Source organism: Pecten maximus, chromosome 3, assembly GCF_902652985.1.
Source record: "Pecten maximus chromosome 3, xPecMax1.1, whole genome shotgun sequence".
In the NCBI taxonomy this organism is placed as follows: Eukaryota; Metazoa; Mollusca; class Bivalvia; order Pectinida; family Pectinidae; genus Pecten; species Pecten maximus.
In genome coordinates, this window is record NC_047017.1 from 31074170 (window position 1) to 31099288 (window position 25119).

The following is a 25119-nucleotide window of genomic DNA, read 5'->3' on the forward strand; positions in this document are numbered from 1 at the left end:
ACTGCTTACCTACAAGCAGTATAGTTTTTGTGTCATAAATCATCAGAGATATGTATTCAACCCTGAATGACTCCATAATGTGTGTCATCCATCAGCTGTTCCAGGTATCGTGGAAACCTTACATCAAGATGGATCACAATCTCATGTTATTTAATCATCACTTTGTTTACTATGTAAAAATAGGACACAGAAATATCATGATTTGGACACAAATTGGACAAAATCTCTCTATATGTGTCCTGTAATAAGAGCATGAACAGTTACTGTTAATGTCACTCGATTATCAACTGTCTAGTTAGGTACCCAGGCACTCTTATAGTTATAGTAGGTCCTAGACTTCATATAGACTTGCACAAGTCCTAAATTCAAACTAATTGATTCTCACTATAGTCTTGTTCTATATGATACATCTATGGAGATTACAGTAAAAATTGAATATAAAGGTGGTATCATATTTCCTCTGATAACCTTTGAAAGTGACAACTATTAATACTAAAATAAAGAAACCTTGAATAGGTACATGTCATTCCTTTCATGAAGTATCAAAATTATTACATATTATTAGGTATGAAGAACCTTACAACATAATTTAGATTGTTAATTGCTCTAATCGAATTAATCAATTGCTAAATAATGAGTCTCAAGTGGCTGAATGTTGTATTATTATAACAAAACAGCATTGCAATCAATCTGTTGTCTCACAGTGAATACAAAGAGCAAATGACCATATCTCTTGTAAACATTTGGATATGACACATGTTTTTTGTATGTAACATATCACCATCTGAAAAAAGTATTAGCAAATTTGGCATTTGCAGGTAGAAGAGTGTTATGAATGAGATATGCTGTAGAAAAAAAGATATATGGAGAATATATATATACACACACTGAAACATAGACTGAGTCTAGGAGCAGAGTGTTAACTTATAGTCCCTTACAGCAGTATAGTGAGGGAACAATTAAAGATGTTTTAATTTTCCATTTTTTTGCGGCGATCTGAAGTTTTTTGCTTCAAATCTTGTGCATTGTCTCACCCAACATGAATACACTGCCAAACATCATCATCACAAAGTTACAGTCTAGATTCCATCTAGCATAGCCGATCTTGAATGGCTGTTTACAGCACCACCCAGTACCCAATCATATTTACACAGACTTGATTTACAAATTAGTCCCATAACTGACCCTGTCACATGGCTGTAAAGTTATACCCTATTTAATATTTAAGAGAACCAATGACAGCCTACAACTTGTAGTCATACCTGCTGGTCAATAATGCCTATCTCTCTTAGTTGTCCCTACACACATTCTACCAATCATCAACAGAATCAATTACTCTCTCTATCTTATCTCTGTGTCCACCAGAACACCTACCTAACCTGACCCAATCACATGTAATGAACCATACCCAGTGTATCTAATGTAATACATTAGGTACACAGTTTGTCAGACCAACAACTAGCCAGATCAAAAAGACTGCTATATTGAAACGACTATATCACACTATCATTCAGTTTGTAACACTAGCTATAGCTGTAACACACAGAGAAAACCACCACTTGGTCAGCAACACAACACTCACCAGGAGGCTTCCACAAACTTGTACCAGTGGTCAGTTTTCCAGTTTGCACACCATTAGGATCAAGTCTTCTGTCTGTCACCATTTACATTGATGTGTGTCATTGACCCTAATCTCTGATCATTATCCGGTCCCCTGCTACTTATCACTGTGTCAGCACAACCAGATCAGCATGCATTCTGTGTATCAACTCCAGAAATCTCACACACACCATTATACTTACTCTAAAGGACTTCTGTGGTCAGTTTTCCTTACAGCATTTAGTATAAACTAGCACACAACTGCAAAGCATGTACATTGTATGTGCTCATAGCCTCTCCACATCAATCATAAAAACCTTGATGAACATATCTATCCTGTTATACAGATTCCACCAAAGGATCTGACATTGCCATCTCTACAGGAGTATGAACAGAAATAAGTGTCCTGACGTACATATTACTGAACATCTTTGTCAGATGCTGAGTGAGAAACCAGGAAGCCCCAGAGGGAAGATTTCATAGTAAACAGCCACTCTGAATAATCAATAAATGATGTCATGTACTGATGGACAGGAAGTCATCTATCCAAACACAAATAATGACTGCTCCCTAATTACATGCAGCTTAATGCTAATGCAACAATGACAGCTCCCTAGTGCTGCAAACCAATTATACCAAAATTGGTAAGAGAATCTGTGTAACAAATGCTTGGAAGTCATCTTAAGTCTGACATTGGAACAACTGCCACTGGTGCCACCAGACTGTTTGTCAGTGCATACCAGATTGTTATTGACAATTACTGGCTTGCACATATATTTTCTTTTTCTTGTCAGATGTGTTCTTTTTTTCTGACAAGCTAGTTCTAAACACTTGATTACAATTTTGGCATGTCAAAAAAATGTTACTCTTTACCTTAAAAAACATTTATAGGGGAGAGACTTTTAGAAGTCATCTTCACTCAGACAAACATGCCTTATACGCAATCATACATGTACACAATTCATATTTTCATAATTTATACGCTTGTCATGCAGTGATAAAATGTCAACAATTATATATAGTTGACTGTCTAAGTACAACCTCTGGTTAAATTATGTTTAAATCATTGCTTTAATATATGTCATTCAATGTTTATAAAATAACAAGAAATTATTACATTCAACCGAGGATATAAAATGCAACAGCTACATTAATATTGAAACTGAAAAATTTTAAGCCAGATTGACACTCCAACACAATGAACAAGTGACAAAGTAGCAACAGTGACAAAACAACCCTAAGCTGGAGACAGGGATATGAGCTTAGAGACCTCAAACTTCAGACAGAACAACTGATTAGCTCCAGGTCACTGCCTTGGTCACCCACTTCACTATCATGAAGGTTACCTATCACTTACTAAATATCCCTTAATAGTTTACAACTTTATTAATACAGAATCCTGAATTTTCATAACAGGTACATTATGTACCATTATAGCCCTGTCACTATAGCTGTAAAGCAAACATCTCACCAGGAAGAATGGCCTTCACATAATAATCGTTCCATTCTGACAACCTACCCTGTGTCTTGACCTCAGTAAATCCCTTAAAGCATGTGTTTGGTTGTTTCAAGTACCAGTCAATGGGCAACATTTATATACACTGGCACAATAATCCCTTGCCCTGTTCTAACTCGCCCAGTAATACTCTCGATATATAACTATTACAATTACTTCTCAAAGAAAACAGAAATTTCACTACCCAAATGTCTTCCTCATCAGTCATGGCTATAACAATTTTGTTTATGTGTGCAAATTAAAAGATCTATCATCCGAAACGTCTTAAAACGCTTTTTCTAGCTTTAATTAGGAATGCAAAGAATGATTTATCAAATGACAAATGCAATCATTTAATGCATATATCTTTTTAGTACAAACAAATTCTTGCACTTTTCATGTTGATATTTCCATGCAAGAATAATAGCCTGAAAATGAAGGCAATCAATACAATTGTTTGGAAAGGAAACTTATATTAAATTTTGTATCCATTTTATATATAAAAAAGATCATACTAGTAAAATGAGATGTGAGGTTAGCATGACAAAGGTCCATACAGCCAGATTAGGAACAGGAGGAGACTATATTAACTCTTTGGTTCACTGTACTGATAGATTTTCACTTGATAATTTGAGATAAATAAGAAGATAAACATATATCCCCAAACCTACAAATCAGTATGAGTAGCATGCACCAGATATTTAATTGAGTCTGAACAGACTACAATTCAAGGAAAAACATGTTATGTTTTTTGTACAAATGTAAGAGTTTTATATACATAAACCCCACATCTACAAGTACAATAGGAAGTCTGAAGTGACCTGAATGGCATAGGCTTGATCAAATTACATAAAAATCCACTACAATTACTGGGACAAGTACAACATACAATACACTCATTCTTTCGTATGTCAAATGCACAGTAATACATTGATATCGGACCGAGACATGTCTTAAAGTCTCTTGATCTTACCTTGTAAAATTACAAAAATATCCAGAACATTTCAATTCCACGACATAAGGTCCCACGCCTACTTGACCTGTAGATACTAGGTAAGTAATAGTTATACCAAGTCTAACCCAGCATTCATTTACAGTTTTCTGGCAATTTTATCACAAACTTTTGTATTATTCACTGAAGTAAATCCCAGTTCATGTTTGTGTATTTGCAGACGAAGATAAAGGTATTTGTGCTACTTGTCCAGCACAATGATTGTCAATCGAGTCAGTTGACTGACTATCAGGGTTTCCAGCAGGGTATGTACAAGGGACACCCCATCTGTACCAGTATGGCTGCTTGCCAAATCACACTTGTGTCACTATTACCACACCACTAATTCTCTAGACAATCCAAGGTTCCACTCAGCAGCAGACAGATCTACCATCAGGCTTATTAGCCTGGGATCTGACAACAGTAATTATGCACAATACACAGTCCTCACATATACACACAACCAGAGTTCATAGGGCAATAAACCATGAAAATATATACCAACAACTATAAAGTACTTCTTGTAACTGTTACTAAAGCATTCCCATCCATCCCCATACAATATCATAGATTTAAGTGAAATGCACTTTTAGTCTGAAAAAGGTCTTCCTCAGTTCTGGTGCCATTTCTTCTCTGGAATACCTTATCGTTTCATGACTAAGTAATCAATTGCTCAATGCAGCTAAAACTGTTCTTACCAAGCCTAACAATCTAGCAGTGTAATCAACTACCCCACCTCAGACAAATTGGTGTTGACCGACTCAAAGTTCCAGTGTATTGCGACACTAAAGGGAGTCCCTACAATTTGCCACAGTTTGCTGGAGATCCCAAGAGGAAGCTGTATCTATGTGAAAACTACGCCAGACTTGGAAAGATTCCCATTTATTTACTCTTCAGCCTTCTCAATCACAAACTGAAACAATGACAACATGCCACATCTCTAGCAGAACTGATTTTATTTAACCTTTTACCCTAGCTATAAACCTCGTATTAAACGACACTTAATCACAGCTTTAAAAATTACCTCAGGAATTTTATTTTATTTTGAAGTCAGGGTTAAGGGAGAGGAAAACATATGTTGCATAACTCTGGACAGTAGCCAGGGAATAAGGTGTTACATATGTTGGCATGCTAACCAGAAGTGGAGGCTGCCCGGCTGACGGCTGATCAAGTCTATTGCTACTATTAGGTAGTTTATTAGATTCATTAGCACTAACACAATACTAAGATTCCTAACTGCCTGTGTTTCCTAACCTTTCTTTGTTCAGGACCACAAGTGGTTTGCGTGTTTCTTACTACACAGAACAGAACCTGGAATATAATTGCATAATAATCCTACACTACATCCTATACAGCAATTGGTGTGATCAATTTTTATAATACACATATAGAAATAGTGGGATGTATAGCCCCTTTAAACAATCAATACTTGGAATTTGCTTATCCTTCATGACTATCAATTTAAATGCTGGGATTGTGCAATTTTCATGGTATCAATATCTGATTAATGATCTACATTGGAATCACATCAACATGTTCCTGGCCACTCCGAGGTTTAATTTCATTCTATACCATAAGTTCCATTAGACACTCTCTGCAATGAAGTTTTCTTGTTCCTATCTGAAAAAAAGAGATTTTCTCCCATCTAAACAAGAGGCCGAGAGGGCCTGCATTGCTCACCTTAATATTTCAGTAATTATAGGCAAAATATTTGAAATACGACTTAAATGAGAGTATTTTGCCTATAATTACTGAAATATTCTCTCATTTAAGTCGTATTTCAAATATTTTCCTACTTGTGAACTGCCCCTCCCTACAATGGTTCAAACTAACAGGTGGACTAAATCCTTTCATTCTTGAAAGAGAAAAGTATCTTAAAGTGTTTTTTTCGCTGCTATATTTCCCCTATTGGGCCCCTTTCTCCTGCCCCAAGGTTGTCACATCCGTTATTTATACAACATACAACACTGCCAAATAGTTCTCCAGACCAAATTTCATCAAAATCCATTTAGTTGTTCAGAACTAGTAGTGTTTTAAAAAGATTTACCTTTCGGCCCAGGTGAACCAAAAAAATTGTTAATAATAATATTATTACATAGGGCAATAACTCTGTTAATCACTGTCTAATAATTCTCATTTTCCAAACTTGTCTGATATCTTGTCCATATATAACAGAATACAAAGTATCATCAATCTTAGTTGACATTACCTAGAGTTATTGTGTTCACAAGGTCTAATAATAATATTATTACCAAGGGCAATAACTCTGTAAGTTAGTGTCAAATAATTCACATTTTTGAACTTGTCCAAGATCTTGACGATATAGGGCTGCCTACAAAGTTTCATCAAACTTGGTTAATATTTACTCAAGTTATCGTCTTCACAAGGTAGTTGTTGACGGACGGATGCTGGATGCCACAGTATGGCTTAAGCTCACCTAGTCCAAAATAATTTATCTGTACCATATGACCAAGAGTTTGTGAAATCAATTCCTGCACATTTGCTGTCAAAATATCTTTTGTGAAGGGATCAATTATTTACTTACCAGGTGGCAGATTTTCTCTTTGAGTACTCTCCCCTCGTAGTATTCTGTGTGAATGGTCATCTTGACTCGTTCCATTGGTCAACTCCTCCGTAAAGAAAGTAGCTATGTTTTTCACATTTCGCATCCTTTTGCGCGGCCACGTATTACATCCCAGATCCTTGTCAGACTGTTTAGATGAGTTTTGTGGTTCTTGGTATGTCTCCACGTTATCATAGTGAGAATTGTGACTGTCCTGGTACATTTGCTGGTGGTGTTGGTGGTGGTGGTGATGGCCACCATAATTTGATTGGTCCATCACATGTTGAGGGTTATAATGTGTTTGATCAGTATCAATCATATGAGGATGAGGGATAAAAGTCATGGCTTCTGATTGGTCTGTCTGTATCATATGATGATGAGGGCTGTAATGCATGGCTTCTGATTGGTTGTTGTGTACCACAAGCTGATGATGAGTATAATGCATAGAGTCTGATTGGTCTGGGTGAATCACAGAGTGATTGGGGCTGTAGTTTATCATATCCGATTGGTCACCCTGAACAGTACAAGTGTGGGCAATACGTTGCTCAGCAATGCACCCCTGCAAAAGCAAATTTACAATCAGGAACACACAAGATACAAATCATCCTATTCTCTTTTGTACTTTAAATCAAGATCTTTTTTTTTTGCACCCACTTAATAATGTTAAATTTTATGAGGGGTGTTGGTCTATATTATTTTAGTAGCACTTTTTATATTTGTCACTTTAGATAAATATAAGACTACAGAATTTCTTTCAAAATTCTTTTAACACTGTAAGCATCACATGTTTCCGATTACCTACATATTGAAAATCCATTAAACAGACTAAACACTCTGAATCTGACGATGATAAAAGAGTTTTTGCTGGGTTTCCTCTGTCTTCCTATCTGAATTTGATTTTTACGATGACAAGCTCCACTTATAGCAGTGATTTTTTTTATTCCAAGTTCAACAAAGACTTGCTACTTGTCTTATCTCACCACACTGTAGTCCATTGGATAAGGGCCCACTAATCTGCCCGATCTACAATTTGATTCACTCTCTGTTACAGGCATCAATCACGTAACAGCGACTGGCAAACTTTCAAATACATTTCTCCATGCAATGATTACTGTACAGAAAGTGAAAGTTGATCATGAGGACACCCAGGTCTGTTTAGACTAGAAGGAAGGACCACCTAGCAGGAAATAAAGCAGTGCTGGACAATGAAGCAACACTAATCTGGTATAATATCTGGCTATGTTTCTTCCTGCAACCTACAGAGTGGGCCTCCAGGAGAGACTTTATACAACAAGTGTATTAATGGCTGATTAAAGGAACAGCATCTGAGCTGTTTCGTTGTAAGATTTACGAAGGGGGAAAGACAATGGGTAGGCCACCAGCCATTAGTCAGTCAGCTTGCATACATATATCTGGTACAATTATATCCTGCTAATACCCAACTCATCTTCTTTTAAGCACATAATAGATACATAAAACTGGTACATAAATCATTTTAAGAAGAATCTTTGTAAGACAAGAAATCAAAATGTAAGAACAGAATGCAAATGAAACACATGACTGTAGCATGAAAAAGGAGAACTTCCACACAAACAAAATCAAACTGGTGTTAAACAATGGAAATACATTTCCAAAAGTAAAATTACTGCACAGATGATGATTTTGAATTTGTTGGTTATAACATAGAATAGAAATGAAAAGGTGGTAGAGACGACACCAGGTTACCTGAGTGTGAGAACCCACCAGTGGTACAGGTAGATGGATCATGTAGCCTTTATAGTGATAGATCGTAGGCTTGCAAAACAAAAACACCAACTTACATTCTACTGGATTCAAACCTTAACTTTCAAAAGGATTTAAGGAAGACATTGATCAATTTTCACACAATTTTAGGATGGCACATCAATTCTCAGACAATTTTTGTTAAATTCTAGGTTCAAATTGTAAGTGCACATTGTGTATGGTAGACAATTTCAGATCTCCCACAAAAAGCCAGATAAAATGATATTCTAAACCCAAATCCTGCCTATATCATTTGTAATATATAACAGGTAAAGATGTCTATGATAAAACTTAGATCTACTTTTATTTCGCAATTAAAGTATTAAAGTTACTCTAAGCAATTTGAAGCTAATAACCATTACTGCAGATACAATACAGACTATCTGGAATAAATAATAACATCACCTCATATTTAATGTATGGATTTCATGTCTTCTGACCTACATCAAACCTATATTTTTAATGTAACAGGTAATTTTCACTGTGTTGTTATATCTTTTCACATAGTTGTCAGACTTAAAACCCTAGCACATGTAAATTCACAAAACTTAAGTAACTTTCATTGTTCAAGTACAGTATAATCAAGTTAACACCAAAGTATACATTTTTGCACAAACTGTATAAACCCACCTGACACTCAGCCATGGCCATGGGTGGGAGTTCCTTGGTGGCCCAGGATGGCATGTTGGTCGCGGTTTGGGCAGTGTCCTGTTCTGGGGCCTGCTGCTCCTCCCCCTCTCTTACCTCCTCCATGTGGTACAACATGGAATGTGGCCCAGTCAAGGTCAACAGTTTAAATAGATTGTTACTTATTCAGGTGATTCAACCACTTAAATTCCTGTAAAACAGGTAATTTTTTGTGACATTATCTATTTTGGAGGATGAAGATCATTGGGGCAGTTATAATACTGAAAAGCCATATTTTGGGTACTGTATGTTAGAATCTTCTAGCACAAAATAAAACTACTGATTATTTTTTTCACCACATTTTCAGCATTTAGACCACTAAACTATTGTAAGATTTGTACAATAGTTGTTGTAGAATACACCTGACAATGCCTTCCTAATGGTATATGAACACCCTTTCAGATCACACACTATCAATACCCAAGTACCTGACCCACAGAATGTCATATTATCTGTTACTGATAAATATCTACCACTATATTCAATTATGATATTTTTTTGCTTTGTCACAATGTTTAAACCTCTGAGCTACTTAAACATAGAATATACATTAGCATGTCAGATTCAACATTCCTGGTGTTACCTTCCTGAATTTGAAACCAATTTCAATAAAGTCCTTTGAATAGGTAAAGAATAAGCAGCTGTTCATAATGAGTGTCAAACACCAAACAAGTGTCCAATAGTTAATGGCTGATATGATAATTGATCCACCACACTGATTGGAAATCATTGGTATATATTCACTTCTCTTATAAATGTAACAGGAACCCAAAACTATAACTAAAGGACAAAACAGCACATAAATCATACACAATTCTACATAGGATAACATAACTATGTATAAATCAAACAGGACAACATAACCCTACATAAATCATACAGGACAACATAACCCTACATAAACCATATAGGACAACATAACCCTACATAAATCATACAGGACAACATAACCCTGCATAAATCATACACAATTCTACATAGGATAACATAACTATGTATAAACCATACAGGACGACCATACCCTACATAAACCAAACAGGACAACATAACCCTACATAAATCATACAGGACAACATAACCCTGCATAAATCATACAGGACAACATAACCCTACATAAATCATACAGGACAACATAACCCTACATTAATCATACAGGACAACATAACCCTGCATAAATCATACAGGACAACATAACCCTACATAAATCATACAGGACAACACAACCCTACATAAATCATACAGGACAACATAACCCTACATAAATAATACAGGACAACATAACCCTACATAAATCATACAGGACAACACAACCCTACATAAATCATACAGGACAACATAACCCTACATAAACCATACAGTACAACATAACCCTACATAAACCATACTGGACAACATAACCCTACATAAATCATACAGGACAACATAACCCTACATAAACCATACAGGACAACATAACCCTACATAAATCATACAGGACAACATAACCCTACATAAACCATACAGGACAACATAACCCTACATAAATCATACTGGACAACATAACCCTACATAAACCATACAGGGCAACATAACCCTACATAAATCATACAGGACAAACATAACCCTACATAAACCATAACAGGACAACATACACCTACATATAAATATACCAGAACAGAATAACCCTAACAATCATACATGACAACACAAACCCTACATAAATTCATACAGTACAAATAACCCTACAAAACATTACAGTACAACAAAACATACTAAATTTCATACAGGACAACATAACCCTACATAAATCATACAGGACAACATAACCCTACATAAACCATACAGGGCAACATAACCCTACATAAACCATACAGGACAACATAACCCTACATAAACCATACAGGACAACATAACCCTACATAAATTATACAGAACAACATAACCCTACATAAATCATACAGGACAACACAACCCTACATAAATCATACAGTACAACATAACCCTACATAAATCATACTGGACAACATAACCCTACATAAACCATACAGGGCAACATAACCCTACATAAACCATACAGGACAACATAACCCTACATAAATCAAACAGGACAACATAACACTATATAAGTTGTAAATAACATAACGTAAGTACCTTGTTATTGAAACAGAAAGTGAGTTATTTGTCTTTAATGCAGATGAAAGACCCCAGTTTGCTTGTCTGTCACTTTAAAATATCATTTGTACAATCAAACTAGGTAGACAATTCTTTTTGTGCTGACTTTTTAATATTATTAAATATTTAAATCAGAAATACATGTACCACATTCCAAAACTAGTACAATGTCAGCTAGTGATCTCCCTTCTTAACTCTCCCATGCAATGGGTCAGTAAGAACATAGACTGGCAGACAGGAATAGGAAATAAGGAGGAAGGGAAGTAGTAATGGGAGTGAGAGAAAAGGATATCCTGTCCTAGGCGTACAGAATCCATGTGTTCCAAAGTAACATACTCCTGGTCATGGATTTGTTGGTCATTCACGTACGTCTGCATCAAAACATAAAATATATATGTATAAAAAAAATGTATGGCAATCATCGTCCAAAACCTCTAAAACCCAAGCAAAAGACATCAACAGGAAACATTACAAACAAACATAGACAGATTCATCATTAAACATGAGTTTTATTGCTACATACATATTTGAACATCAGCCAAAAAGATGGTTAGTAAACTACCATATTGTACATATCGCACTGCTGCATCAAGTGCACATCTCTGATGCACAACCAAAATACAGGAATGTGTTATCATTGTTTTTTTAAATACAATGCATTATTAGATTTTTAATGTCATTTAAAGAAAATTTTTGTGACCACTAAGCAAACACTTTATTAAAAGTACTCTGGTATTACAAACAACACTTCCAATTGTAATTTGATATTGAACTACTAGTAATTACGATGTTTTCTTTATTCTGTACTGTAAAGATGTTTTACACATCCTTCAGATTCTGTAGGACTCTTCAGATTACAGTTTGATAAATAACCACACAGGAGGCCAACAGATATGTGTATTTGTTTTGTGTCAGAGTACTACAAAACCCCATATCACAAAGCATTAACAGATACCTTACATATTACATCTGATGAGGCTTTAGTACAGAGTCATGCCATCACTGAAGCTACATCATGTCAAGTAGCTCTATCTATGGGACCAAATCTTTATCAGTCAAAATCTACACACTTATCAATGCCTGACAAACAGGGAAGACTTAATATCAAACACTTTCCCCACACAAGTCCATACTTACCCCATTGGCTGTTGTGAGATCTTTGATTTTGAACTTGTTCAGGTAATGATCAAATGTTATCACAGCGTGGCGCTTATCAACAGTCTCTGACTGAAATTATAAAATATATTAACATATTAAAACGTTAGCAAACTATACAGGCATTTATGTTGAACATTGACCATACACTTGGCAGCTTTTTTCTAATTTACAAGCAAGAAAAATACATTTTAGACCTGACATTTCCACCAACTAAAGTCTAACACACCATATTTTAAGGTACCCTTTCTGAGTGACTAATTGGAATTCTGAAATTATGAATAATATAGACATTTCACTAATAACTTTTGTCTAAAATTAGGGTAAAGAATCAGGAAACTCCTTCAAAAACAGGGAGGAGTGGGAAGTATGAGATAAATCATAATCAATGAATATTCATCAAAACATTTCAGAATTAAACTATAGTTCCACTTAATTGATATAAGCATCAGCATCTCAGAAAACAGTGATGTTAACTGTTTATCAGTCACAATTCATGTACAGTAAACTAGATAACATACCAGGTGATGGCTTAATATATAGAATAATCAGTGCTAGCATTGAGGCTGTCTATATAGTAAACAAAAATCAAAGAATGGCAGGGGACCCCAGAATATTTCAGCTATATACATATCACATTCCTTTACCATAACAACATAATTGCTGCTTAGGAACAAACTTTTGAAATGATATACATCATCAGCTAAGTGACCTAAAGGCCTGGTCATGTCTTTCAAATATGAGTCGGCATGTAGCTGAGATTGAGTAGGCCATAGAAAATGTGAAGCACGCTGTGGGTCAGATATAGGATAACATACAGCAGTGCATGGTATTTTAGGAAGGCATTTTACTGGTAAACTGTCAGCATCAAGTTTACACAAATTGTCAGTCCATAAATAATAAAGACACTAGAATCCATCTTCTAAAAGTGTTGAAAACATTTAAACCCCTTGTGTGCAATAATGCATACCTTGCACTTCTACACTTTAAAACATCTATGTTCCTGTAGACAATATATCATTCAATGGATTACATCTGGACAAAAAATGTAGCATAGGTTATTACAAAAAGCATCCACTTAAAAGATAAAATAGAACCCAAAGAATCCGAAAAACGAAATTTACATGACTCCAAAATCTACTTTGTGGTAAGGAAACTGACTGTATTTTGATGTACTTAGATGAAGATGTGTATGTTCAGGATTGAATTATTCAGAGTTGTATGTAGATTCTCAGGTTCTATTTGGCTTGAAGTCAGAACCTCTAACACCAACTACCATAGCATGTCGCAGTAGAAAGCTGGCTGGCTGTTCATGCAACACCTAAGCAGGTGATCAAATATGCATGATCAAACAGTATGAAATCTAATTGTCTACAGATTGTGGTAAGAAAATTCCCGTATTGTGTAATCCTGTAGCCTACACAACTCAAGCTACAAATGTATTATTGTCGCCAATTGCAGTCAGAAGTATGCTTCTACAAAACCAGTTTGGATTGATCGAGACAGTTGCTGGCCATTATGTAAATTTTCTTATATCCAACCTTAACAGATCTGGACAATTTTCTCTTAGATCTTACCAATTAATGCTTTGTTGTTTCTTGACCCCCAAACACTGACATACACACTGCCTGTATCGTATAACAATATTTGGTGATATAAGAAAGTTCATTATCTTGACCAGAGTTTGACATGGGTATGGTGGCCAACACTACCTTCCAATATCTTTGGTAATTAAAGAATGTTGTTATTCTTTATCTAACAACAACAAACAACATTAACTACCGTTTGTCTTCTTGACCACAGCAATTAACCCACATATGTTGTAGTCTTGACCTGACCAGCCAGAATCCTGATTATAGGAACACCAAAGAGGATATATACTAACAAGTAACCTGATTTATGTATTATATTGTATCATGAGCCGACTGTCAAAGGATTGTAAATCCTATACCTGTATGATGTCAGGTTAAACCATCAGCAAGTATAACCAATAAACTTCTGTGAATATATTAATTGTTGGAGTAAATTTTATCTTAATCATAATCAATTCCATCTTAATCAGAATATTAACATTTTTATTATCATATACCCCGGTACATGTATCAGGAATTAAATAGCATTTTTCCATAGTCCCAACAGGAAAGGAATCTCTAGAAAAGCTTGGCATCACAATGAATCCTCATTCAAACCATGTCATTGCAAAGCAAGTTCTGGTTACATGTTATTTCAACCAATGCAATGTTTTCTCTTATTTTGTATAGCACATGGTGCAAAGAAAAGAATGTTCCCCATTCTCACTGTTGTCTATTGTAAGGTATGAGAATGTTGAAACATATATACATGTACAAATTATGGTACAAAAACAGTCTCAGATTAGCTACCAGCTGCTGAAGGACAAAATTGGATACAAAACCAACACAAGTTCCCATTCAAGTTAATGGTCTTTACCAAGTAGCAACAGTACACATACTATTGGTACATTCTACAGACATCCTGTCACACTGTAACAAGCTCATTACCCTGCCAGGAATTACCTCCAGTTGCACACAGCAAACCTCACCCTTGTTAACATGTTCCAATACAAGTCTAAGGTCCAGTCCTTGCAATAATGTTCCTTAAAGCACCTCAAGAGTGTGTGTGTTACACCTGTACTGATGAGGTATCCTGGCCAGTCACACTGGAACTAATGACCCATCATAACTGTTAGGCCATCATAGGCCATGTGTGAGGGACCTGATCTGTATGTACATCTACATAGTACAGTATAGATCTACCTTATACACATGGTACACATTGTCTAGCCAGGTAATCAGACTGGTTATCTCCCCACTAACAATTGTTTGTCAGGTGCCCCCTGTTATGTCTCCCCTCCTAACCTAACATTATGATATACTGACAGGTTCCCACTGTTATGTCTCCCCTCCTAACGTAACATTATGATATACTGACAGGTTCCCCCTGTTATGTCTCCCCTCCTAACCTAACATTATGATATACTGACAGGTTCTCCCTGTTATGTCTCCCCTCCTAACCTAACATTATAATATACTGACAGGTTCTCCCTGTTATGTCTCCCACCTAACCTAACATTATGATATACTGACAGGTTCCCACTGTTATGTCTCCCTCCTAACCTAACATTATGATATACTGACAGGTTCCCACTGTTATGTCTCCCCTCCTAACCTAACATTATGATATACTGACAGATTCACCCTGTTATGTCTCCCACCTAACCTAACATTATGATATACTGACAGGTTCCCCCTGTTATGTCTCCCCTCCTAACCTAACATTATGATATACTGACAGGTTCCCCCTGTTATGTCTCCCCTCCTAACCTAACATTATGATATACTGACAGGTTCCCCCTGTTATGTCTCCCTCCTAACCTAACATTATGATATACTGACAGGTTCCCCTGTTATGTCTCCCCTCCTAACCTAACATTATGATATACTGACAGGTTCCCCCTGTTATGTCTCCCCTCCTAACCTAACATTATGATATACTGACAGATTCACCCTGTTATGTCTCCCACCTAACCTAACATTATGATATACTGACAGGTTCCCCCTGTTATGTCTCCCCTCCTAACCTAACATTATGATATACTGACAGGTTCTCCCTGTTATGTCTCCCACCTAACCTAACATTATGATATACTGACAGGTTCCCCCTGTTATGTCTCCCCTCCTAACCTAACATTATGATATACTGACAGGTTCTCCCTGTTATGTCTCCCCTCCTAACCTAACATTATGATATACTGACAGGTTCCCCCTGTTATGTCTCCCCTCCTAACCTAACATTATGATATACTGACAGGTTCCCCCTGTTATGTCTCCCTCCTAACCTAACATTATGATATACTGACAGGTTCCCCCTGTTATGTCTCCCCTCCTAACCTAACATATGATATACTGACAGGTTCCCCCTGTTATGTCTCCCCTCCTAACCTAACATTATGATATACTGACAGGTTCCCCCTGTTATGTCTCCCCTCCTAACCTAACATTATGATATACTGACAGGTTCCCCCTGTTATGTTTCCCTCCTAACCTAACATTATGATATACTGACAGGTTCCCCCTGTTATGTCTCCCCTCCTAACCTAACATTATGATATACTGACAGGTTCCCCCTGTTATGTCTCCCCTCCTAACCTAACATTATGATATACTGACAGGTTCCCCCTGTTATGTCTCCCCTCCTAACCTAACATTATGATATACTGACAGGTTCCCCTGTTATGTCTCCCCTCCTAACCTAACATTATGATATACTGACAGGTTCCCCCTGTTATGTCTCCCCTCCTAACCTAACATTATGATATACTGACAGGTTCCCCCTGTTATGTCTCCCCTCCTAACCTAACATTATGATATACTGACAGGTTCTCCCTGTTATGTCTCCCACCTAACCTAACATTATGATATACTGACAGGTTCCCCCTGTTATGTCTCCCCTCCTAACCTAACATTATGATATACTGACAGGTTCTCCCTGTTATGTCTCCCCTCCTAACCTAACATTATGATATACTGACAGGTTCCCCCCGTTATGTCTCCCTCCTAACCTAACATTATGATATACTGACAGGTTCCCCCTGTTATGTCTCCCACCTAACCTAACATTATGATATGCTGACAGGTTCCCACTGTTATGTCTCCCTCCTAACCTAACATTATGATATACTGACAGGTTCCCCCTGTTATGTCTCCCCTCCTAACCTAACATTATGATATACTGACAGGTTCCCCCTGTTATGTTTCCCTCCTAACCTAACATTATGATATACTGACAGGTTCCCCCTGTTATGTCTCCCCTCCTAACCTAACATTATGATATACTGACAGGTTCCCACTGTTATGTCTCCCCACCTAACCTAACATTATGATATACTGACAGGTTCCCCCTGTTATGTCTCCCTCCTAACCTAACATGATGATATACCGACAGGTTCCCCCTGTTATGTCTCCCCTCCTAACCTAACATTATGATATACTGACAGGTTCCCTCTGTTATGTGTGACCCTATAACCTAACAATATGATAGACTGACAGAGTCCAGCTGTAGTTTCTCCTCCTAACATCATGACACAGGACAGAGTCCAGCTGTAGTACTCCTCCTAATATTATTACCAATACATATCAGCAAGTCCACCTGTTGTTGTACACTTTCATATTGACCAGTAACCAATACACACAAACCTCAACACCTTACCTACAGGCAGATTTTCTGCTGATGTACATTATATAGTACAGTACTGGTGATGCATGTTATGTTATATGTCATTCAATAAGGACTTCAGATTGTATTAGTGTTGGTTGTATTTCAGAGTATCAACCTTTCAATCATTATAATACACAGCTACATGTATCTGCTTTTTATTGTTAGATCATGATGGAATACAGCCTAAATGAAGTAATGGCATCCCTGTATCAGCACCACTGATGCTTTGTAAGGGTATATAGGAAAGTGGTGACTGTCTTTAGACTTAATTGGAATCTGATCTTGTCTCCATCTTTAATTGTTCCTCTAGGATTAGAATACCTTCTGATCCCATGAAACACTCTGTATACTCATTATTTGTAGGGAAGCTAGTCTGGTATTGGTTTTATAACAAAATTATTTCAACAATTATGGGATGCAAAGGAAGTTAAGATACAATTTCTTGCACATTATTATAATAATAACAGGATATGGAATTCACTTTATGATTATTATGATCCCACATTTGACCTAAGTATGTCGTTAAATCAGGTATTATAAGAATTTTACAGCTAACCCTCATATAGTGATACTAATGGATCAATAAAGTTGAAACGAACAGCAATGAACTGTGCTGATTTTGCTGATACCAAAAGCCTTAAAAACCATAATCCTGAGAAATCAGGTTTAGGTATTTACAAACTTAAAACATTCTAATTTCACTTTTCATCTCCATCAAATCTTCAAATTGATATATGTAGTCTAATATGTAGTCTAATATGTAATGGACTTTTTACCTTGATAGGATCTGTAATTACTTTGTCCCTTATTCAGTGTATGGATTCTGTCAGTGTTCCAAGTATCATACAGCTTAATATCAAATGTCACATATTGTACTGTATTCCCTAGTATCACATATATAGTTAGTCCCTTGTATCCCATACGGTAGTCCTGAGTATCACATAGGAGTGTATCCTATATGGTAGTCTCCAGTATCACATACGGTAGTTCTGAGTATCACATAGGAGTGTATCCCATATGGTAGACTCAAGTATCACATATAGTTAGTCCCTTGTATCCCATATGGTAGACTTAAGTATCACATATGGAAGTCCTGAGTATCACACAGGAGTGTATCCTATATGGTAGTCTCGAGTATCACATACGGTAGTTCTGAGTATCACATAGGAGTGTATCCCATATGGTAGTCTCGAGTATCACATACGGTAGTTCTGAGTATCACATAGGAGTGTATCCCATATGGTAGACTCAAGTATCACATACGGTAGTTCGGAGTATCACACTGTAGTCCCAAGTTTAACATATGGTAGTCCTGAGTATCACACAGAAGTCTCAAGTTTTATATACGGTAGTCCTGAGTATCACACAGTACTGTCAGTAGTCTCGAGTATCACATACAGTAGTCCTGAGTATCACACAGTAGTGTATCCTATATGGTAGTCTCGAGTATCACATAAGGTAGTCCTGAGTATCACACAGTAGTGTATCCTATATGGTAGTCTCGAGTATCACATACGGTAGTCCTGAGTATCACACAGTTGTCTCGAATTTTACATACAGCAGTTCTGAGTATCACACAGTTGTCTTGAGTTTTAAATACAATTGCCCTGTAGTATCACACAGTAATCTCGAGTTTCACATACAGTAGTCCCAAGTATCACATACAGCATAGTTGAGTTCCGAGTATCACATACGGTATAGTCCCAAGTACATGTATTACATAGAGTAGTCCCTATAGTATCACATACGGTAGTCCAGAGTATCACCTACAGACTATTATATACATTAGTCCTGATAATTACATACAGTAGTCCCGAGGATCCCATACCATAGTCCAGAGTATCACATACCGTAGTCACATATGGTAGTCAGAGTATTTATACAGCTAAGTATCATATATGGTAGTACCAAGTTGAAGTATCATATGCCTTTATTAGTATGGATCTAGAATGCCTAGATTACTATACCAACAGTGTTGTGAATCAATCCTTGACCGGGTGCTAAGATAACACAATACTTTAGTATAATCTTCCTCTAATCCTCTACTAACAAACAACCTGTACAATCAATACACTATACTTCACCCATAGAATATTAGTACCAAAGTAAACACAAAGTGTCCGTTATCTATCAGGAGTTTAGTAAATGAACCCTTTGTTAAAAGCTAATGGCAGGTATTTAAACTCAGTTTCAATACTAAATCTAAAGATTTCATCTTGATGAATTCCTATGTCCAGGTATATGGTCACTCTTTGTTTATCAACTTCAGAATCTTGACCAAGCAGGAATCAATTCTAGAACAATTCTGATCAATACGACTCCAAACTACAGCCTTTCCAATCTCCTATGAATATTTTATTGTGCATCTTACAGGATGCGTACCTTATAACATTGACCCTGACCAATAAACATACCATACAGATCTTTAAAACAAGATAAATCTATTGCACTTCAAAATTTTGCTGATGCCTAAACATTCTGTATGGTGTGTTTTCCATGTGATCAGACAGCGGTATAGACTACAAAGTGGTCATCAGACCGGTGATCTATGTATAGTAATATATACCTGTCCAACGGTCGTAAGTCATGCCTTACCATCAACTGGGTGCTAAAAAAATCTCTATAGCTATTTGTAAGCGGCGGCTCATAACAGGTTACCTATGTAAAGGTATATAGTTTCAATGGACCTCCAACCTGTGCCTTTACTTCACGGACAAGGAGTGGGGGACTGTTTGCTAAGTATTGTGACCATCTATAGAAGGTCACACATCCTAACCCTTTCATCTTTATACAACACACATGTAGTTGTCTTCACACAGGAGGCCACACCTTACTCTAAATCTGATGTATAGCCAGTCCTCAACAATATTTTAATTCAGTTCAACAGACCTCATCATGTTTTCATGCTAATGAACTATGATTAGATACAAAGACATTCAGTCATCACTTTGTTTTGGTGGAAACTGTTGAACTGAAAAAGAGTTTCACCTTCAGTGCTCTGAAGTGTACACCACTTGGATCTAAGACAGCAACAACATGACTGCTACAGTTTAAAGGCAATCAATTTACCACTTACTTGTTATCCAATGTTTTTCTTCATTTATACAAATATGGAATCATCATACATTTTCCATATACTTCCTTATAAATCTTTCAGTAAATAGCTTCACTTTCCATAATCATTTCTTAAATAAATTAGAGTATCAAATGTTGCACACAACAGTGCTTATAGACACACCAGCAGTATACTTCACATAGTTTTCAGGTTGTAGAAGTTTTGTTGTAATGCAATACAGCGTGACACCATTCTCTAACAAGGAACAGAGTATCATGTCAGGTCAACCTTGGAAATCTCATTAAATGTCATCCTCAGACTTTCACATTCAAGGGTTACTTTGTTAGATCAATCTTACTTTGAAACCTAAGATCTTCTTGGGTGTAAAATCTGGTCACACACACAAACAACTCCAGAAGAATGAAAGCCCTAGGCTGTAGATATGTTAACTACCACAAATTCAATCTTGTCTTATACCTGTGTTATACAATCCTACCCACTAATATCTATTTGTGATAATGTGAAAATGGATTTGCTCCACCCTCTTCTTCAAACTGATACCACTTTCTGTCAGTAGTTCTGTAAGAAGTATTCAATTTTGTTGTTTTGATTTCACTAGATGTCTGTTATATCAACTTGCTTGGCCAATGAAATTTTCTGTCCTACCAACTTGTTTGGCCAATGAAACTTTCTGTCCTACCAACTTGTTTTGCCAATGAAACTTTCTGTCCTACCAACTTGTTTGGCCAATGAAACTTTCTGTCCTACCAACTTGTTTGGCCAATGAAACTTTCTGTCCTACCAACTTGTTTTACCAATGAAACTTTCTGTCCTACCAACTTGTTTGGCCAATGAAACTTTCTGTCCTATCAACATGTTTGGCCAATGAAACTTTATATTCTACAACTTGTTTTGCCAATGAAACTTTCTGTCCTACCAACTTGTTTTGCCAGTGAAACTTTCTGTCCTACCAACTTGTTTGGCCAATGAAACTTTCTGTCCTACCAACTTGTTTGGCCAATGAAACTTTCTGTCCTACCAACTTGTTTGGCCAATGAAACTTTCTGTCCTATCAACTTGTTTTGCCAATGAAACTTAATTAAACTGTCTTACCACTTGTTCAGCAAATGAAACTTTCTGTCCTACCAACTTGTTTGGCCAATGAATCTATCCGTCTAACCAACTTTTTTGGTTGTTGAAACTTTCTGTCCGTCCTACCAACTTGTTTGGTCAATGGATTCTGTTCTACCAACTTATTTGGCTAATGAATCTTTATGTTCTACCAACTTGTTTGGTCGATGAACATTTCTGTTGTACCAACTTGTTTGGCCAATGAAACTTTTTGCTTTACCAACTTAATTGGTCGAGACTTTTTGTTCTACCAACTTGTTTGGCCAATGAATCTTTTTGTTCTACCAACTTGTTTGGTTGAAGGATTCAATTCTACCAACTTGTTTGGCTAATGAATGTTTTTGTTCTACCAACTTGTTTGGCTAATGAGACTGTCTGTTCTACCAACTTAATTGGTCAATGAAACTTCTTGTTCTAACAACTTGCTTGGCCAATGAATGTTTTTGTTCTACCAACTTGTTTAGTCGATGAAACTTTTATGTTCTTCCACAACATTTCGGAAACTTACTGCTCCATGACCTCATTTTGCTATTGAAATGTTCTCTTCTTCAATACAGTGTGTGTTTATCAAGGAGTAAGTGCTTCATACAACACTTGTTACCACTTATATTACAATGGAGATTCAAACCAAAACATTTACATGTTTGTTTAAGTTTAGGTATCACAATCTATACTAAAAACAACCTGTGGTAAAAAAAATACAAACCAACTACGAATACAAAAGGTTAACATCTATAAGGAGTTGTGGTTAGTGTTTCTGATTATGTTTGTATTAATATTGTGGTAGTCAAACACAATCTCTCCCTCCAGTAAGGACATTGTCTACTGTAGAGTTACATTAATATTTTGGCAGCTAGTTATGTTATGGTAATGGGTTAAGACCTACATCAAACATATACCTATATCCCTAATACAAAACAAACCATTCTGCTGTACAATTCATATATTTCTGAGAAGCAAGTTTCAATGGCTTATATTTCTGGACAAGAATATCAGTTTTCAATATTCAACCTTAAGTGGACAAATTCACAATACAAGTAAATGTATTCACCAGTGATCAGGCAGTTCAGTTGGTTTAAGAATCTGTCCAGTGTTGCAGACTGAGTTCAAATTCGGGTGATGCCATTTTAATTTTTCCAATTTGCAAAAGTGTGTGAAGTCAACCCTCACAACTATCATACTGTAAGATTGCTCAAGAGAAACCTGACCCAGTTTGTAAATATTGATGTTACATTTTCCTGTCCTGTTAGAATCACAGCATAAAATTGTGTTCAGAGGTTTTGTGGAGTTTTAATATGTACATACATTTTTATCTGAATACTGAATATTTTGTATCAGTTATAATGGGATTTTTACAGCTTTCTCCCTTGGCTACACCATGGATGCCATACATTGCTCTGACAAGGTGACCCGCTATAATTTAGAGCTCTTTTACATCCAGGTATAAAAATTTCAGAGATTTATTTTAACCACCTTACAAGAGGGTTATATTGTCAACAGGTTGTCGCATGTAGACATTGTTGAGACACCTTATACAGATCCTCTTACTGAGGGTTACACCTACTACAAAGCCCCAGTGTAGATTATAGTCAGCAAGGTCTAAACTGGGACTGAGTGTATTAAATCACAACATACTCATTTACTGTGTTACCCCTAAATCCTACCGAGGTGAGGAAAACCTACCCAGGTGATACAATTAATCAACACTTTTGTATGTATTTAGGGTGCCCTCCCACCCCCTACATAGATCAGTCAACAGCTCTGTAAGTATACCTAGAAACGGAGCCTGTCTCCCGCCCCCTGGGAGAGGATGACTAAGAACACTTTCAACACAGCCTTTGTGAAAACCTCTTTAGATTGAAATATAAGATTCGGAATAAATACAAGAGGTGATTGAGTTAAAAGTATATCCTGATACCATCCTACTTCTCTTACAATGGATGCTTTCTTGAGCTGATTTAATTAACATAACTGACGTAAACAAACACATAAACAATTTACAGTAACGGAAGCATTGATTTATTAAGGAAGGCTTGAAGCAGCATTGATGTATCACAAAATGATTGTAAGTCTACATAGGAAAACTCACAAATGCTGTCACTGATAAGATAGTATGAAATTTGTGTTCTGAAATGATGTTTTATCTTCAATTATTTATATGTTGAATTCAAATCAGGGAAAAAAGTTTAATCAAAATTTTAATTTTACTTTCTAACTAATTAATACAGTGTAGAATTCTCATTTGTAAATATGTTGTAGATCAGATATACAGAGAACACATTTACACTTATTTAAAGGGATCAGTCAATTAGCAGTGGAAGATATCACCTGATAAGGCATAAATGTCAACTCACCTGACAGAACTAGAGGACCATCACACAACAGTGACTGTCCACATGTGTTGATGTCTATAAACCATCCCAACACAAACCATTTTGACACAAACAATCCAACAGAAATCATACATGTCTTGGAACCATGTCAGGGAACAGGACACCAGGTGTAGAGGATATAACCCAACACAGCCTTACTAGTCTTTAGGAATTATCCTGAAGCCCCTACCCCAGTAATACCCAGAGTTCACCGGATCAATACACACATATCTGTGACTGTCAATACACAGTCCGCACTGCCTTATATCACAGTACATACATTATCATCTACTCATTTATACATTAACCTGCCGGTGATAATTCAAACCAATTTAAAGAAAGAGAATTATGAGCATGTTAACAAAAGTACCACACATTACCTGGCTGACATAACCTTTAGTCTAACAGTGTTTGACAGGCAGTTGATCTACAGCTTCAGGGGTAATGAATTTCCACATGGAAAGAAAACCTGACCTTTCAGGTCGACTTACCAGAGGATTCCAGGTATACAGATTTGATGTTTCCAGACAGAACTGTGTCCACTATACGAGAACAATGTCCGGTCACTGGTGGGGAAGACAGATCCCTAACTGACCGTGTGGACGTCCTCAGTCACTGGCTAAACAGGTTTCCATCACAAACATTGACTCATTCATGATCAAGTTATATATCTGTGTACACACGGTAGCCAGTGTGCAAGGTGTGTGCTTGGAATAGGGGGCAAGGGGAGACAAATCTTGTTGATTTTGGGAACCTCATTAGCACTTCAGAAGCCTATCATGTATGCTCAGCCCAGTTTATAAACAGTGTACCTTAAACATGTATTCTGACACTTGCTGACAAATATAGCCTTTGGTTATAGACTCATAAATGTGTTCACATGTAAATTGATTCATCTTGCTT

The 25119-nt window shown here is 36.6% G+C and overlaps 1 protein-coding gene and 1 long non-coding RNA gene across 11 annotated transcripts in view; one reads left to right on the forward strand and one right to left on the reverse strand.

The window, feature by feature from the left end:
• Window positions 1–25119, reverse strand: part of LOC117323893 (centrosomal protein of 170 kDa protein B-like) — a 93962-nt gene that overhangs the window by 35545 nt on the left and 33298 nt on the right. For 4 of the 10 annotated variants that reach the window (XM_033879403.1, XM_033879401.1, XM_033879404.1 and 1 more), the window contains exons 3-6: window positions 12406–12495; window positions 11561–11639; window positions 9061–9200; window positions 6631–7207 (exon numbers count right to left, since the gene is read on the reverse strand). In XM_033879403.1, the coding sequence (XP_033735294.1) occupies window positions 6631–7207; window positions 9061–9200; window positions 11561–11639; window positions 12406–12495 (886 nt within the window). Of the gene's footprint in view, window positions 1–1802; window positions 1822–4067; window positions 4305–6630; window positions 7208–8391; window positions 8431–9060; window positions 9201–11560; window positions 11640–12405; window positions 12496–18434; window positions 18531–24198; window positions 24367–24707; window positions 24860–25119 lie in introns of those variants that run through there. The other 6 variants (XM_033879405.1, XM_033879406.1, XM_033879407.1 and 3 more) reach the window with 6 other exon arrangements.
• On the forward strand, window positions 3940–8258 carry LOC117323894. Its single transcript, XR_004531849.1, has 3 exons — window positions 3940–4147; window positions 4267–4351; window positions 7700–8258. It is a non-coding gene; the product is annotated as an uncharacterized LOC117323894 (long non-coding RNA).